Source organism: Andrena cerasifolii, chromosome 11 (genome assembly GCF_050908995.1).
Source record: "Andrena cerasifolii isolate SP2316 chromosome 11, iyAndCera1_principal, whole genome shotgun sequence".
Classification (NCBI taxonomy): domain Eukaryota; kingdom Metazoa; phylum Arthropoda; class Insecta; order Hymenoptera; family Andrenidae; genus Andrena; species Andrena cerasifolii.
The window spans coordinates 9,669,040-9,686,143 of NC_135128.1; the positions used below are offsets into that span (position 1 = coordinate 9,669,040).

Consider the following 17,104-nt stretch of genomic DNA (forward strand, 5'->3'; position numbering starts at 1 on the left):
GCACCAGTACCACACGTACAAGCGTACCGGCCTCGTCTCGTGCCAGTTTCCACCGATTCATCGTCTGTCCGCGGAGTAGAGGCACGGATGAGAAGCGGGACGCGGCTCCAGCACCGCGTATCGATCGTCGATCGTGCACGGTGAACGCCTCTCCAACCGATTATCCCAGTCGTTTCGACTCGGTGTACACGTGGCACCTTCGTTCTGCGCGGTCGAAAGTGGTACAAAGTGGTTCGGGACTGGACGCGAGAGGAACTCGGGAATAGGTTGGATCTTTCCTGGAAGAGCCTGTACGAATGCTTAAAAACACAGTTCGTGCTTCGTGTCTGGGGAGATCGAGGAGTGTGGGATGCATTGGAAGGGGGTGTCTAGTGATTTCTTCTTCGGACAACATTGCAGATGATTCGGGAATGCTGTACAAGGATGGCAACGACAGTGCTCCTCTCGATAAACGATAGTTCACCTAGCAACATTGATTTCTCGATGCTGGTAGACTCGATTTTCAGTCTTCCGCTTTGTTGAGCTGTTTCACTGGCGATCCCCCTTTCTTTTTCACCGTAAAGTCTGGTACAAAAGTCAAGGTTAAGGCTGAAGATTTATGCGTTCGATATACCACCGAACGCGTCTCAAGATACAACGTTTGCTCTTCGGCATGGATCCAAAGATCGGCCGCGGCGCAAAGAAGCGCATTAATCACTAGTTTCGCCAGCACCTGAGGGGCCGTTGCTTATCGTTCTCCGCAGTCGTTCCCTTCGATGAGCAGACCCGTGTCTGTAAAAGGAAGCGACCCCTTCGATGCGTCCCCAGCGATCGGCGACCGGGACGAAGCCACGAAGTGCGCGAAGTGAGGAACGAATTGACAGTCGGCCCGTGATAGATGCGGTTTAGTAGCAGAACTCGAAGTGCCTCGTACCGGAAGTCGATGGACTCGCGGAGCTGACGAACGCTGATCCACGCAGAGGGACGAGAGAGCGTAGCTCGCTCGATCGTTGTCACCACCGAGGGGCATAGTTGCCACGCGAAAGGCTGCCGCACCGTTCAAGCATCAGGGCACTCGTCTCTTTCACGAGCTTCGTCGTGCTCACGTGGCTGGAAAATGGCGCATCTTCGACGGCCAGCCAGACGGGAGCATTACAAGCCCTTTGGCAAGAGGAAGGTAAATGAAACGGGGCTAACGAGATCTTGATTTCGCGCTAATTTTCAACCCCGATCGAACGAATCGAACGGAATTTCAAGGAGGATGTAGGTACTATTTGCCCTGCTGGAAATTCATGGGCTGGGTGCATAGGGGTTGCTCGCTTTGCTCTTCTAGATAAGTTGAATTCGGGGTGAAGGGAAGTGAGAGATTCGTTTTGAATTCGTTTGGGTTTATAATGCGAATGGGTCTCTGGCGATAGTAAATATGTATTCGAATTTAGCAGACAGTGTTTAATATTGTTGCACCTCTTTTTTAAATCGGGGTGGGGTTAATGAGGGGTTCGTTTGTGCAGCGGAAAATTAAAGGCGACGGGGTGTTTCTAAATTTAATAAAAACTCAGCTGCGGTATTGGAGAATTGATTCTCTCTACGAATGGCTTGTGTAACTGGTCTATTTTTGTAATTGATTCTAAATGACAGGATGCCCCAATACCACGTTTATACTGAAATAGCTTAGACGTCCTTCGATGCCCCAGAGTCCTCTCGGTCGCCAAGTTATGTCAAATCAAACTTCTGTGACTTGTATTTTGCAAATTGGACATGGTCTCCCTGCCTGGCAAAGTGGGGCGTCTATACCCGGCGCAGAGATATTTTGCCGATGGATCGGGATACGCTTTGTATCGACATCTGCACGTGAGTGGGCATGTGTCGAAGGATGCTCCGATTCGATCGGTTTGCGGTCACGACTCGCTGTGTGCACTGACATGCGCATTGTATAATGATGTCACGGTGCACTGGAAACTCACCTTGGCGATGTACCCGCCTAATTGCAGAAAATACACTGGAATTCCTGTTCTGTAGCATCGAGCAGCTATTTTCCGCCGCTACGCTCGCATAATAATCACGTGAGACGCGAAACAAGGGTGGAAATTAGAGAACGAGAGGGTAAACTGTCAGATGAATATCTGAATAAGAAATGCTGAAAAATGAGCTTCACCCTCCGCGGTGATGGATTAATTTCCACCCTGTTCTCGACAGGTTCGTAATATTAGTACACGCGGAATCTGGCTGGAAATCCGCGTCAAATTGAATATGTTACATGGCGAAGCGAGCATGCAATCAATCATTAACGTCGTGCTTCATCGACGAGTAATAGGATTAAAACACGAGAACTTCATTCGCGATCCCCGTGTCGCGTCTAATGTCGCTAATTTAATTAACACGAGCAGCTCTCTTCGAAGAAACTTCGACTATCGCGGCAACTGAGGTTAATCCGCGACATTGATAACCAAGATTCCAAACGAGAAGTGTCATAAAGTAAATGCCACTTAATACCAGGGACTTTATCTTCGCTGTTCGACGAAGAGCCTTTGCCCCGAATCTCCTTCAATTCCTCATCAAACGTCCGATTGAAATTCAGCGCATCGAAGCTGCACAGTGAGCTCGATTCGCCGGAGAAGAAAGGAAACTAACATCGCATCCACTGCAGAAGAAATAGCTGGCGAATCTAACTAGCCCGAATACCAATGCAAATGCGCGACCCAGGTCAATATAACGATGCATCTTCAGTACACTTCAACATTTCTCCTCTTCAAGCTCCGCGCACCCTGTTACCGGCCATTCCATTAAAATCTGCCTACTGAAAGTTCCCTCAGAATTCCAAAAATACGAAAACTAACGAGGAGCATCCTCGATCTACAAACCACTCGCGAAGAATCCTCCAAGATCCCGAAACTAATAGCACGCATCAAACAACATTACAAACCCACTCGATCCAAGAAGCTTTCCCTCTCCGCACACCCTGGAACACTGAAAATCAGTTTCACCCCTTTCAATCACGCCTCCACAGCGAAGCAAAAAACGCTCCGACTTCCCGAGCGTTACCTGCTCCGCAAACACGCATCGTTTCATCAGAATCAGCGTCAGACACTTCACGGATGACCCTCCCGGCGCAAAAAACCGTCGTCTGGATTCTGGACTCCGTACCCGGCGACCCTCGGAGCTCGTGGGGCCAAACATTCGATTCATCCGAATGACACAGTTTTGCCAGTGGAACCTTTGACCGCAGACGACCGCGAGGAAGACGCCTCGTGGTCCCATGGATCGACGATCGTCGGGGGCATGCACACGTTGCCAGGAGCACGTTACACACACCGACGCGGGACCGGAGGGGAAGGTGCGCGCGTGGGTCTCGATAGGACACGTTGCCTTCAGGGTGCAGTGGCCTGGCGTTGTCGTGTGGGCCGCGGCGGGTGGCGAAGATCGGGACGAGAGGGGTTGGTCGGTGGATCGATATAGTCACGGGGGTGTCGTCCGGCTTCCTCGGTGGCGCCACAGAGCGGGTGAGTCGGAAAACCCTTAGGCCGATGTATCAACTAACCCAGCCTGGAACGCGAACACCGCCGCGTTAGTGCCAGTACGCGGAGAAACGTCGTCCCATCGCCGTTACACCTGCCGTGCGTGTCGACCGCGTTGCCTGTGACCGCTGTACAACACCGAGGGATCCGAGCCGGTGGGCCGAGTGGTGAACACGCGTGACAGAGGGGGTTCGCGGGTAACACGCGACAGTGGGCCAGCCTCGACGTTCCAAGCTGTTGATATTTGTTTTCCTCGTCTGCTTCCGTGCGAGGAGATCGAGCGCAGGTACACACGGAGTATCGGTGGGACCGCGCGTCGAGGATGGACGCAGGCAGGCTCTCGATAATCGTGGATAACGCCTCGCGGCAGGCAGAGTCGATCGACGGGCAGGAACGTGGACCCCGCGATGTCGTTGACCCGCTTACCAGCGTAGCTCTCCTCCGCTCTTCGTGGCTCTCTGTCGTGGTTTTCGCAAATCCCTTCCGAAGGATTGCTAATCGGGAACGTCGAGTGGGAGCTACTTTGAAGCGGCGAACCGCTTGTCGCCTCCGTTCCCCCGCTCGCAGTGTACTTTTCCTCGACACGCTTCGAGCTGAATTACCTCGCGGTCGTGCTCGCGGGGAGGGCAGAAAGGAAGCTTCCCTGGACGCGAGGGGGGCTATTATTCTTCATAGGACACCCTCATTACTGGAGATTGGTCCGTTCTGTGTGACACATTGTGCCGTCGTCTCTCAGTGGCAGGAGTTTCCATGCGAAACCGGTGATTGTTCCGCGGGGGTTGAATTATCTTCGGCTGTTTACAAAAGGACAGCCGGCTCGGGGCACAGCGTTACAAAGGGGTCAACGGAATCGATTGCGCCTCCCTGGTGAGGCTGATAATCCGAGAAGCCTCAGTTTTCCGAATTGCTGCGCTCTCGGTTGCTCCGGCTCGTCGATTTAATTATCCGGCTACCTCGGTTAATTAATTATCCAGCCCCGCAGACCGATCGGCCAGTTGCGTGACGCTGCGCAGACCTTTCGCTAATGCAATCGAGCTTCTATTCTTCGCGTTCCATTTGCTGCTCGAGCTTGCACAAATCCAATTTCCACGGGCGATCCGACGAAGAGAAACATTGCGCGTTGAAATCTCTTCGTAATCCCCCCGCCTCTCTAATACATAATCGAAACCCTACAGGGCTGATCCCGGCTATTAAACCGCGTGACAGGCTGACCCGTCGCGCGTAACCAATGCACACCGTCGATTTACATAAACAATATCGCGTACAGAGTTTAACCCGGGGGAGACCTTGGGGCGTCGGGAAGTTCGCGTTTTATGTTTTCGGCGGAATCGGTCTGGCAAAATAAACCTCGGTACCCTAACTCACAGTGGTTTCGATGCTACGCTGGCAGACTTCGCGGTGAGTCAGACAGACGCTGTCCAGATGCTGGAGGATTCTTTCTTCTGCATTGAGATCGTTGTGGGGTTAATTGCCGCGGTGTAATTAACGCGTGAGCGATGGTCGGAGGGTCAAAGCGTGTGCACCGGAGACGGCCGGGCCTCCTCGTTAACATTCGAGCCCGGAGAGTAATTATATGAGCATATTTGGTAACAGGAGTGGAATGGGCACCCAGTTGGCACTGCGGGAGAAGTATGAATCCATATTGATCGATAGTTCGTTGAAGGGATCGAGGCGAGAAGGTTGAAACGGCGTTCAGGATAGGAGGAGCTTCTTGGAACTTTCTATATTCCTTTTTTTTTATGGCAATGGAAATTTTAGGATTCTTAGAGAAAGAAGTTTGAGGGCATGGGGAACGTAGTTCTTTGAATGTTCCATATTTTGCCTTTGCTTTATTTTGGGGTTGGAGTGAAGTAATTGTTGATAGTTGTCGATATTAAATTTCTCGCGGAGCAAACAGCCCTGAGAGACGAAATTCTTCAGCTCCCATCCTGATTGTTGTTACTCTGAACTTTGCCTATGTACATCCATCTATTCGATTACCTCTCAAACCTCGTCAAACCACGTTCAATACCGTCCACTGTTACTAGCAATGCAGCTTTCATTAATCCCCTTGCTCTAAGATAGCCACTAAATAACTGTCGAAGTTTAGACTGCCTTGGTAGACCGGAGTCTCCATCTTCTGTTCTTTAGAATGTCGTGAGAATGTCCCCCCTGATTCTCAGACGCCCGTTATTCCGAACTATGCCTGCGTCCATCCGTCGAATTACCAAGCCCCTTCGCTATCTGAGCGAACCACTTCGCCCACAGCGTCCTCAGGTGTCAGGAAAGAGAGGACCTCGATTAGAAGCGCGCTCTTCTCGCGGCGAAGTCAACGATGCTCGCGAAGGTCCAAGCATCAGGCCCTCGAGGTACGATGACGCTCAGGAGCCGGGAGTAGATCGGGACGCGTATTTGGATGGCTTGCAAACGGAAGCGGAAAAAGTCGAGGAAGTGTGCCTGAGGGAGGGACCCCGGTGCCCTGCTGCCTCGCGTCTCCCAGCATGGCGTAGCGGCGCAGCGAGATCGCGTTTCAAACGTACAGGGAACCACTGTGCAGAGGAGCGCATTGACAAAGCAACGGGACGGCGAAACGGCTGGGGAGACGCAATGCGGTAGCGTGTGCTAAGCGAGAGCTTAGCAGGATCAACGTCGTGCCGGTTCCAAGATCGAAACTGGGCCATACGGAGTCAGGGCCCCGTGAAAGTGGATAAAAGCCACTCGAAGGACGGCCCTGGTGGTGGCTTCCGGCGATGATCGGATACAATCAACACAATACTGGCTACAACAAGCTATTCACTCAGGTACAACCAGGGACTTTCAGCTGAACTCTCCTTTCACTTAGGGTGGGAATCGTTTCTTAACGTTCCAGAGGAAGGGGTTGTGTTTTACGGTGTACTGCAAGCTGCACTTGTTACGCACTGTTTGAGTTGCTTGATTTAAGGGCGCAGTGGTTTCAGAAAGGTTCAGGTAGCGGTTCGAGTGATTTGCAATTGTGTTTTCCTATTTTCTTGAAGTACCACTCAATGCCCACACAAAAAATGACACGCAGTCGAAGGTAAAGATGAAGATAAAGGAGCAGTTACATTGGCAGAAGTTTGAGAAAATGTTTTGATGTGATAGGAATATTAGAAACGTCAAGTAAAAATAATTCTTGTGGAAGGATGCGAATTTGTTATCAAATGAATGAATCTATCTTTACAGTATTTTTTACTTGTAACGCGTATTTTATACGCCACGATGAAGATTACATCCCTCGCGAGGATAACGCGGCTATTTTCCACAAAAGGGTGTCAATGATTCGCCAACTTCGCACAAAGTAAATTGATTGCACGGGAACTTCGCCTGCGTGGCGTCTCCTTCTCTTTCCCGATTAATAAACGTGCCCCCGTGGGGTGCAACGCGTCATAGAAGTTCCACATTAATCAGCCTGGCGTGAAAACAAAAGCGTCGAGGCGTGCCGTCGTTGCAAAGCCGCGATCCTTTGCGTTGCAATCTAAATCGATCTGGTTTACGTTTTCAGCGTGAAACCGAGCGTTTCTGGTACGCTCCATTGATCCTGCAGCTGCTGTTATCGTCCTTGTCGCAGCCACTTTTAAATCCATACATCAACCTTTCATTACTTCCTTCGCATTATTCGATTATGTGATTCCCTTAATTCGTTTTCCACACACTTCGATATTCCGAAACCTTTTCCCCTCATCTTTCCAAATTCTCTTATTCCAAGCCTCCTATTTAACACTTCTCTTGCCACTGCAATGAATTTTGTCCTCGATCCAAGTACAGAATCCTCCACGTTTACCCGGCGTTCTCCCGAACTTGGAAACACAGCCCTGTACCAAAGTAGAATATTCGCGTCACCTGCGGACACGCGGAAAAATTGTTGCATTCATTTGTTCGTAGCCACCCTCGCTCCTAAGGCCTCCAGAGGGGCGGGCAAGGTCGCGGTAGCACGCATAGACAAATTTACACGGTCACGCACGAGAAACAGGCAGACGGAGAGAGGCGATTAAGCAAAGGCCGTTGGCATGGCTACGACCCCCAGCCGAATGAATTCAGTTCTCCAGGGGGAAAAATCCCTTTGTGGGACGATGAGGACGCGGGGGGTAGAGGGGATCTTTTTGTAAACGTACAGCCGCTTCTTGACCCCCTCCGATCGTTCGCACTGAAATTCGACGTCGCCGGGTCGCGCGGCGAGATGCAAATCGAATGCCCGATTAAGTGGCGCGATGCACGCTGTCCGCCCGTTGCATTTAATTAACTACCTAATTACGAGGCAGACGGGAGCCTTTGACTTTGAAACGTCGATCAATACGTCAATGTCGTCGCTCGGGATCGATGGAACCGTTAGGAATTGCGTCTTGCCCTCCGTCGGTTTCTTGTTTACAACCGGCAATCGACGAGCCTTCCCCAGTGTACACGCTCGAATTCGATTAATGCGAACAGGGGAATTAATTTAGAAGAGACACTTTTCGTTACATTGCTGCCAATGCACGACACAGGACGTTCCTGAAATATTTGGGCATTCGTCTACCGTCCTGACGCAACGGTCTACATCGCACAGACGTATAGGTAGGATTCTAATTTTTGTCGCGGATAATTCTTCATCAAAGCAGTGTCGAAATGCTATGAAATATAGACATTTTTGGCAGACTTCCTTTCAGGGACCTGTTACAGTATGTTCTTGTCAAGACACTTACTTGTTACAGTGTCATAAATTGTTGATATTGTTTGGCAGCGACAGGTCGGGTCCATTATAGCATCCCTAAGTGACCACTTGATATCGTTTATTCGACAGTGGAAGCGAGCAAGGGGAGAGTAGCGCGGAATAAGGAAATATGTAGGTACACGTGTCTGACCAGGCACGGACACTTTCTACTGAACTGCGCATTAATCTGCTTATTGTCAGAAAATTCTCGTTCAAACTCTTTCGTGCTTACAATAGGATCCTTGTGATGAACTTACAGGAATATTATAAACGATTTTGCGCGCGATAATTTAATATAAACTTTGTAAGGGCGTTTTAAACAAGTAAATCCCGAGTTCTTGAATCACGAAGTTCCTCGCGCAAGCAATTGTTGCATTGGTGCTGGCTGCTCCGATTCGAACGGGAAACCATTAGAAACTACCATTACTTTACAACATTTGCGAAGCACTGGACGGCTCAAAGCCGAGCTGGCCCCGGTCGTTTCAGAACCGACGAGAGTTCTCTTTATAAACTAATGGCCCCCGACACTGAAAGCTCTCGAGAACTTCACCGAGGCTTTCCTGGGCAAAACACCGAGACTTCGCGCGGTTCTTGGAACTTGGGGCCGGCGAAAAATCTCACGAGAGCCGTGCTGCCGCGATCGTTGCGCTGGGAAGCTTGCTGAGAATGTGGAACACGATGTAACGCCACCGGGGAGTCTCGACTTCTAGATTATATAGCCGGCTGGTTTCGCCTTGTCCGAGGTAATCGATAAGGAGATACCAGACGGGAAACGAAGGGTCGTCTCGGTGGACTGTACAACGTGCCACGAATCTATCAGTTTAATTGACACCGAAACGCAACGACGAGAGACTCAAAGTCGATTTTCTCGAAAATGAAGGGCGATATCAAAAAATGTTATTCCTTCTTCTCGACTTATTTACTTGTTATAAGTAAAAAAGAGAGAGTAACTTTTTTTGATATCGCGCTTCATTTTCGAGAAAATCGACTTTGAATCTCTCGACGTCGCGTATAGCAAAACCTACCTTTACAAAACTTCGCAACCCCAAACTTAATGGAATCGTCACTTCCCGATTCTCTATATAACAGTTCCCATCTGTGTACCAAGAGTTCCATAGGTGGATGGGAACTATTACACAAAAGATTGAATATTTGTCTGCCAATAATGGGGGGGAGCGGCCAGGCATAATGGTTTCGCTGGATTAATTGCCACCGCCTCGGGGCGTGATTGAGACCACTTTGTTCTGCGTTCCAGGGCTCGGCGGACTCGAACTTCTCGCAGCCGAGCTCGGATTTCTCGCTGGATGAGGAGAAAGAGAGCTTGCGTCGCGAGAAGGAGAGGAAGGCCCTCAATCAACTTGAAGAAGCCAAGGTAAGTCATTGATCTTTTCGCATGTTCCACTTTTCCTCTCCTTCCTACCTCCCATCCACCGCGGGGGCTGTTTTTCCCGCCGGTCTTTCGTAAATCGTTGCTATCGATCCGCCACTTGCCCCCGAACGTCGCGTCACCGCTTTCGCGAGCGTAAGTCGCCTGGCCAGGAATGGAAAGCGTGTCAATGAATACGCGCGCCAGACTAATGAGATTTCACGCCGAGAGGGAACGGGACAGGGAGAGGCTAGCTGGCGAAACCAATTAGACGTCCCCGCGATCCTTTGTCTCCACGATAGATGCGGACGCATTGTGCGGGCTCCGAGACCCGATATTATTGCCTTTGATCGCGCGGTGCTTTAACGTCGATATAATACGTTCGTACCGTTCCGCGAGCAATTATCGACGAACGATTTCGATGCTGGCTCTGTTTATTTTCCTGCTGCAAATAGTTATCCGAGACTACTCAGTTTTCCGTGTGTAATAATTATTAAAGAAGCGACTTCACTCTAGAATCCTGCCATTTCCCGTCTCACCCCCAATTTCTATACTTTTATACGCGACGAAAGTGAAAGCTCAAGTTCAGAGGTGGAGCCAAGTAAAATGCCAAGCAATTGCTCCTGGATTATGAAAGATCCTCGTCGGAGCTCGCCAGAGTGGACGGATTGAACGATAAATGTATATTGATTTTAACGAGCGACCTTCGAGGCACCGAGCATCGTAGTAAACACGAGGAGCGGCCTGCCGATGTCGCAGACTTTTATTCTTTATCAACGCGACAACCTGTCACGCGGACAGCGTTGACGATGTGCCGATCACCCGTGATCTCATCGGTTCTCCCTCTGTGCCTGAGCTATAGTTGCGCGGATACCCGCTGCGTTGTAAGGGATCGCACGGCGACCTAATAAGGGAAAGTCGATATTACATACGACAGAATAAAAGCGTTTTCACTGTCGCCGTGTTTGTGGCCCTTAAAAAATTCACGAGCCTGGTTTGGTCCCGTTTCGCACGTGCCGCGAGAGCGCTGCTAATCGGGGACGTTTTTCAATTATTCAGACGAAATCGGTAGCGTTTGCAGTGCGGACCAACGTGAGCTATGACAGATCCGTCGACGATGATTCGCCGATTCATGGCTCGGCAGTCAGCTTCGAGGTCCACGACTTCCTGCACGTTATGGTAAGTGAATCATTGACGCATTCTAAATAAGTTAACTGAATCGCTGTAGGTATATATCGAAATGTACTGCTTAAAATAATTAGAGGAATCAAACGAGACTCTCTGTAGAATTTTTAAAGTTACTGTGTAATTGGGAGGGTTACGGGCATTCTAGCGTATTGGAAATTACTGGGTACTGGAAAACTCTGCTCTACCCTCAGAGGGATCTAATTATTTCAGGCAGTATAATTAATCATTAAACGCTTCCACTATTAACCCCTTGAGGTCGTAGTTATTAAACGTTCACGAAGTAGTCGACGTCTAGATAACTCATCACACTTATTACACGTCAGAGTAAAGATAATCATGAAGGCTATCGTAACGAAACATCATATCCAATTAGCAAGCCTGTAGCCGTAGTTGAGAACATTAGTGGTAACGTTAGTGAGAGCTGAAACCGCGACACACAGCTGCACAAGGGTTTCGTAGGGGAGCCTTCTCTCACCTGCCAAGAGGTGTAAAAGTTAAAGGCATTCCCAGTGAATGTTGAAGTGGTTTTAGCGTGCAACTAAATAGCAGTTGGCGGAGGCGCTGGGCGATGTCTAAAGTAATGATTGCGTGCACCCCCCTCCAGGAGAAGTACGACAACAACTGGTGGATAGGTAGGCTCGTGAAAGAGAACGCGGACGTTGGCTTCATCCCATCCCCGGTGAAGTTGGAGGCCCTGAGGCAGCAGGCGACCGCTGCTCGTGGCACGAGGGGTCTTTATTCGGCGCGTGGAGGGTCTTCAGGGAACCTTGGCGAGAGTGGTATGCCCTCACGTGGTTCCACACCACCTACACCAGGTATCCTAGCACGTCCTTCTTTCTTTCCGCCTCCCCGAATATCAACGGTGTATCTACCTGTTCGGGAATTCTCTCATCTTGACCGATCGATGTCCGACAGAGAAACACAGGCCGGAGGGATCGTTTCTGCGGGCCGAAAAATAAAGACCGAAAGAGCCACGAGAACAAAAAAATAAGACAGATTAAAAAAAAAAAAAAACGAAACACTTGCGCTTGTGGCCCTAAGTATTTTGACAATTGAAACACCGTAGCATTCGTTTATTTCACACGCACCTATCGCGAGCTTCTTTACTCCCACCGCCACCTTGGCCCTTTTCGTTGCTGGGGTAAGTTGCAAGCTAGCGATGGTCGGTCCAGTGAGTCAGATTACGGGGAGTTTGGCTGTCGTCGCGTGGGTCATTCGGAGTGCCAAATAATGGGCCGACATTATGTCATCTTCCCCGGCGTAAACAAATAACTTGCCCGGTTACATCAGCCTCCAGGTGATTCACGGGCTGTTCCGTTTAGAAGTCGCCGTTAATTTTCCTAATGACCTGCGCGCGGGCACAGCTTGCTTGACATTAGTGCCACATTCCATTCGCTTTCACTCGGATTGAAATCCAAACAACGTCCAGTCGATCACAGCCCATCGCTAGTCACCAAGCATAGTCGATTCACACACGTTCGCACACAAGCCGCCCCCACCCCCCCTGGTACACACATCTACGTGACAATTAGTATCGCTGTAAATTTACATCTGGTAGTTGCTTCTATGACCTCGGGATCAATGCATCATCGAATTAGCACCCTAGGTTTCTTAGTACATACTTGCATCGCGTGTCAAGCTTCTCACTAGTGAATCCTTGAGAGAAAGAGGGACACCCATCGATATTCAGACGGAGGAGGATCCATTTCGCGAGTAACTGGGGAAATGTGTTTTCCTCGACAGGTGACGACAACGACAGCGTGAGGAACGTGCGCGGCGGCAAGACGGCTCTCACCACACCGTCGGCCAAGGAGAAACGGAAGAACTTCTTCAAGAAGCCGGTAAACGATCACGACGCACCGCAGTGCCTGTGGCTACATGATCCCCTGTGTCTAACGTGCTTGGTTTCTCTTTGATCTAGCGTAGTCGAGAGCTGGAAGTACATACAATACACGTGAAGTCTCGTCCACGTTCTCCCGAGCGATCCAGACCTAACCCGTACCGGCAAAGGGCGCCGCGCGACAGATCGGCGCGGAGGATTAGCATTTTTCGTGGTTTCTGGCAAAGCGTCCGGCTCGCGCGATAAAGCCGGGTGACGTGGACGAGGCTTCAGAGTCTAAATTTATCTGTCGGTGCTAGAAAATATCGGTGGGCCACGCGAGGACTAGCAGATTTATTTCTGTGAGTATACGGCTGTATGTGTGACTGACTGTAACAAACCCTCCCCTGTGCATCGTGTATTCGTTGAAAAAGTACGTCGAGCACTCAGAGCCTCGCAACTCTCCGCGGAGAGTTTACGTAATAATTTCGGGTGCGTGTTCCAACGATTGTCACAGCGCGCGGCCGATAGTCCGCCCCTCCTACCGAAGCGGATTTGCTCCCGGTCCGGCTGACTGCTCGATGAACGTGCAGTATAAACATCTTCGTTTTCTCTGTCTCTTATATATGTCGGTGTGTCGATGTGAGTAGAGATTTCTAGCATCGATCGATAACTAGACGGAGGTTCTGTGCACCTGGCGAACCACTTTTGCATCGTTCTTGCGGTGAGAACCATCGTGCGTGCGCCCCGACGTCGCGCGGCAGCGAAAATGGCTCGCCCGACAGTAGAGGGACCGTTTAGATCATAGCCGAATCGGAGTACATAGTCCGTAGGAGGTCGTTGATAGCATAGGTCGATCGTAGTTACCGAACACACTGCTTGGCCAAAGTGCCTTTCTTGGGGGTGGCGAACAGAGAGAATGCCCGATGTGCATACGAACGTGAAGGTCCTTTGGCCGTGCAGGAGGGTAGGTCGCATGTCCCGTGTAAACGTGGCCATTAACTGTTTTCAATGTTTTCAATGTTGCATTCCGTGCTCACGAAGTCCTACGTAAGTGAGACTATCCTGGGGCTGATCCTAGCGTTGCAGGTCTCCGCTCTGATTGGTCAGACTGACTCGCCCGTCATCGTTTTCAGGAGACGACCACGCCGTATGACGTTGTACCATCCATGAGGCCTGTCGTCCTAGTGGGTCCGTCGCTGAAGGGTTACCAGGTCACGGACATGATGCAGAAGGCGTTGTTCAACTTCCTCAAGCATCGATTCGCGGGCAGGCAAGTGATACATCTATCCTGAAGCTTATTGCCCATCGAATCCTTCCTGGGCAGGTGGCAATCATTCCCTATGATTTCAGAATAATTATCACCAGGGTAACAGCGGATATTTCATTAGCAAAGAGATCCTTGCTGAACAATCCAACGAAAAGGGCGATCATGGAACGATCCACCAGCAGGAGCAGCTGTTTGGCCGAGGTTCAGTCTGAGATCGAGAGGATCTTCGAGCTAGCCAGGACCCTGCAGGTAACTGATCGCCGGTACCAGTGCGATTCATGCCCGAAGCGGTACCATCGATGAGATCTACTTTCTACTTAGTTGGTGGTTCTGGACTGCGACACCATAAACCATCCGTCGCAGCTAGCCAAGACCAGCTTGGCGCCCACGATCGTCTACCTGAAGGTCTCGTCGCCCAAAGTGCTGCAGAGGTTGATCAAGTCCCGTGGCAAGTCGCAGATCAAACACCTGAACGTACAAATGGTGGCGGCTGAGAAGCTGGCGCAGTGTCCGCCGGAGATGTTCGACGTGATCCTGGATGAGAATCAGCTGGATGAGGCTTGCGACCACGTGGCCGAGTACCTGGAGGCTTACTGGAGAGCCACGCATCCTCCGGAGATCCCGTCCGTGCCACGTCCAATCCCTGCGCCCGATGCGCCGGTGGATGCGCTCACGCCGCGCGTCACATCAGGTACTCCACTGACACCACCGTTACACTCGTACACTCTCGTATCGAGGAGGACACTCTCGTTAGCCGAATCATTCGAAGTACAAATATTCTACGTGGGTTTCGTTATCGCGGAGAATGGAGTCACAGAGAGCCACTGGCCAGTACCAGGTAGAGTATTTGTATTTGGAAATGGTACTGTCGTATCGACCATCGAGACGATGCTGCCACCAGTCGAGTTACTCCTACCAAGGCGGAGGGTAGTCGTGTAGAAACGATTAGCGTCACCTATTAGCGAGTAAGACATGGATGGCAGGAAATTAGGCGCGCTGGGAAGTGATCGATATTGGTATACCAGATCGTAGCCGTGCTTATCGCGACGTTATGTTATTCTGGCCCACGGTTATCAGTCCTTCTTCACCGCCCCAATATGATCCTCTCCTCTGAGTCTGACGCTGGGGTCGAGGTTTCTGGCTCACTCGAGAACTCTAACGAGCCCCAATTCCGTCAACTAACACTCGACACTTTCTTCTTGCCCCCCTCAGGTGCCCATCACGAAAGTTACTGCGGCCACGGGCCAAGAGGTAACCCAACCTTTCCCTCGAGCGCAACATTCTACAACACACACGTTTCTTTCAAAGTTCACCCAGTCGCGCAGCCTGTGTTCCGTTACTCGCTCGAACAAGCGCACCAAGTGTATTAGAAATCGCGAAATGGTCCATCCGAATGCTTCTCGAGATACTTCTCCGCCGGACACACGTACACATCGGCCCGCAGTTGGGACGTTTACTGAGCATAGATCGGCGACATTCGAAGCTAGTAATGAAACACGTCTGTAGTACCTTGTGTCATTAGTTGCACGTGGCCGTTGCATGGATCCGTGGTAGGCAATAGAAGTATTCTCATCAGGAAGACTGCTAGTGGCTGTGCAAACTTTATTGGTGCACGTTCTATGTGCTGCACGTTTCTCATGGTACGCACAATACAGTGACGGATATCTTGGGAGCAGGAGGGTCGTTCGATTAACGTAGACACTATTGCTAATCAGCTAAGTAACATTTCTTTCGAAACGAATAGAACTTGTGTAACACACTTGTCCCACCCTGTCATCGGGTGTCTTATTCTAGTGGCAGAAAGCTTTTTAGCTTGTTTACGAAGCCAGTCTTGTTAATCATCCTGAACACTTAGCATCCAATGACTCATTTCTGCCTTTATAAATAGTCTAGTTTATACATAGTCATTCTTATGTAAATGTTTGTGCTAGTCACACCAGCGTCACTTGAGAATCTAATGACAGCATTCTTCTTGAATATTATCTGTATTCATTGAACAACCCTCGTGCTTCTCCATTTCTTGTAAATATTTCAAGCCAGTTTCTCATCATCTGGATCGCACAAGCGTCGCTCGCGTTTTGCATGAGCTTGTAGATCGAGGCTAGCAGTCTTTGAAAGATCCTGGAGAAATAGAACGTCAGGGACAAGTGCTCGAAGAGAATTCACCCAAGGAGCGCGACACCTTTACATTGAATTTCTTTTCAGTGGCAATGTACGGATCGGGAAACGTGTATCAACCGCAGCGAGACAATGGCGCGCTTGCTCTCGTTAGTTTCAACATCTTTCATCTTGTTTTCTTTGTTCATCCTCTTCTTTTTCTTTATTTCTCTCTCTCTCTCTATCTCTTCTCTATTTGCGCTCTCCCTGGAACGAACAAGAAACTGTACCTCCCTCTTTCTGTACACACTTTCCCTCTACGTTCACGTCATCTCTCTATGATCGTCTGTCACGTTTCATCTGCAGCTTACCTCGTGCACGTTGCTCTGTCTACTACCCTGACACGAGTGGATTTGCCCAACATTATAATTCACCGAGAGTCGATGTTACAGGGAGTGCTTTCAATCTTGAATCATCCTCCTGCACGAAGTTTCCAGGAGGAAACCAACGATGTTGCTTGAAAGGGGATCATACATTGGAGCAAAACTCATTAACCCTCAACTGGTAGATCGAAGTGCTTGTTAATTGATTTGTGAAAGTAGGAAAAGTGTAAACTTCACATTGCATCACCGATAGAAGTTGAGGAGCTTGCAGCAAGAGGGGTGAAACTCCATTTTTCACAGTTTTGAAGTTATGGCGTGTAATACACGTAAAAAAATATTATACCTCGTTTAATGCAGGTTTGATGCAAATCCGATAACGAATGAACTATTTATTGCTAATTTTGAACCTGCTTTGTGCACTATTTATGTTTTGGACAGCTTCAGATTTTAACAATTCGCCAAAAGTAGAAATAAAAACTTATCAACTCAATAACTACTATTTACCGCGTGAAAATATATATATTTTTCAATTAGCGTTCTCTTTTTAATGTTAAGTCAAGGCAATAGTTGTATAAACAGTTTTTTCTAAAAATGGAGCTGCACTCTTCTCGCTGCAAAGTCCTCAATTGCATTCAGACAAAGTTTCAGCTAAAAGACCGCTGCGACATATCGGCTGTGAATTTTCGAAAGAGCCTGTAGCCTCGTTACAGCCACGTCTCACCAGTTGAGGGTTGGACACACTAAATCCACACGTGTTCCCGTGCTACGCAAGACTAACCCCACAGCTACCACGCACGTGCAGA

The 17,104-nt window shown here is 49.6% G+C and overlaps 1 protein-coding gene across 3 annotated transcripts in view; it reads left to right on the forward strand.

Annotated features, from left to right (window-relative positions):
- LOC143374723 (voltage-dependent L-type calcium channel subunit beta-2-like) overlaps nucleotides 1–17,104 on the forward strand; it is a 25,966-nt gene continuing 8,862 nt past the window's right edge. The window contains exons 1-9 of one of the 3 annotated variants that reach the window (XM_076823098.1): nucleotides 3,542–3,780; nucleotides 5,742–6,274; nucleotides 9,434–9,550; nucleotides 10,604–10,723; nucleotides 11,337–11,511; nucleotides 12,476–12,573; nucleotides 13,688–13,824; nucleotides 13,905–14,070; nucleotides 14,143–14,512. In XM_076823098.1, the coding sequence (XP_076679213.1) occupies nucleotides 6,224–6,274; nucleotides 9,434–9,550; nucleotides 10,604–10,723; nucleotides 11,337–11,511; nucleotides 12,476–12,573; nucleotides 13,688–13,824; nucleotides 13,905–14,070; nucleotides 14,143–14,512 (1,234 nt within the window). In that variant the 5' untranslated portion in view covers nucleotides 3,542–3,780; nucleotides 5,742–6,223. Of the gene's footprint in view, nucleotides 1,157–3,541; nucleotides 3,781–5,741; nucleotides 6,275–9,433; nucleotides 9,551–10,603; nucleotides 10,724–11,336; nucleotides 11,548–12,475; nucleotides 12,574–13,687; nucleotides 13,825–13,904; nucleotides 14,071–14,142; nucleotides 14,513–17,104 lie in introns of those variants that run through there. The other 2 variants (XM_076823097.1, XM_076823096.1) reach the window with 2 other exon arrangements.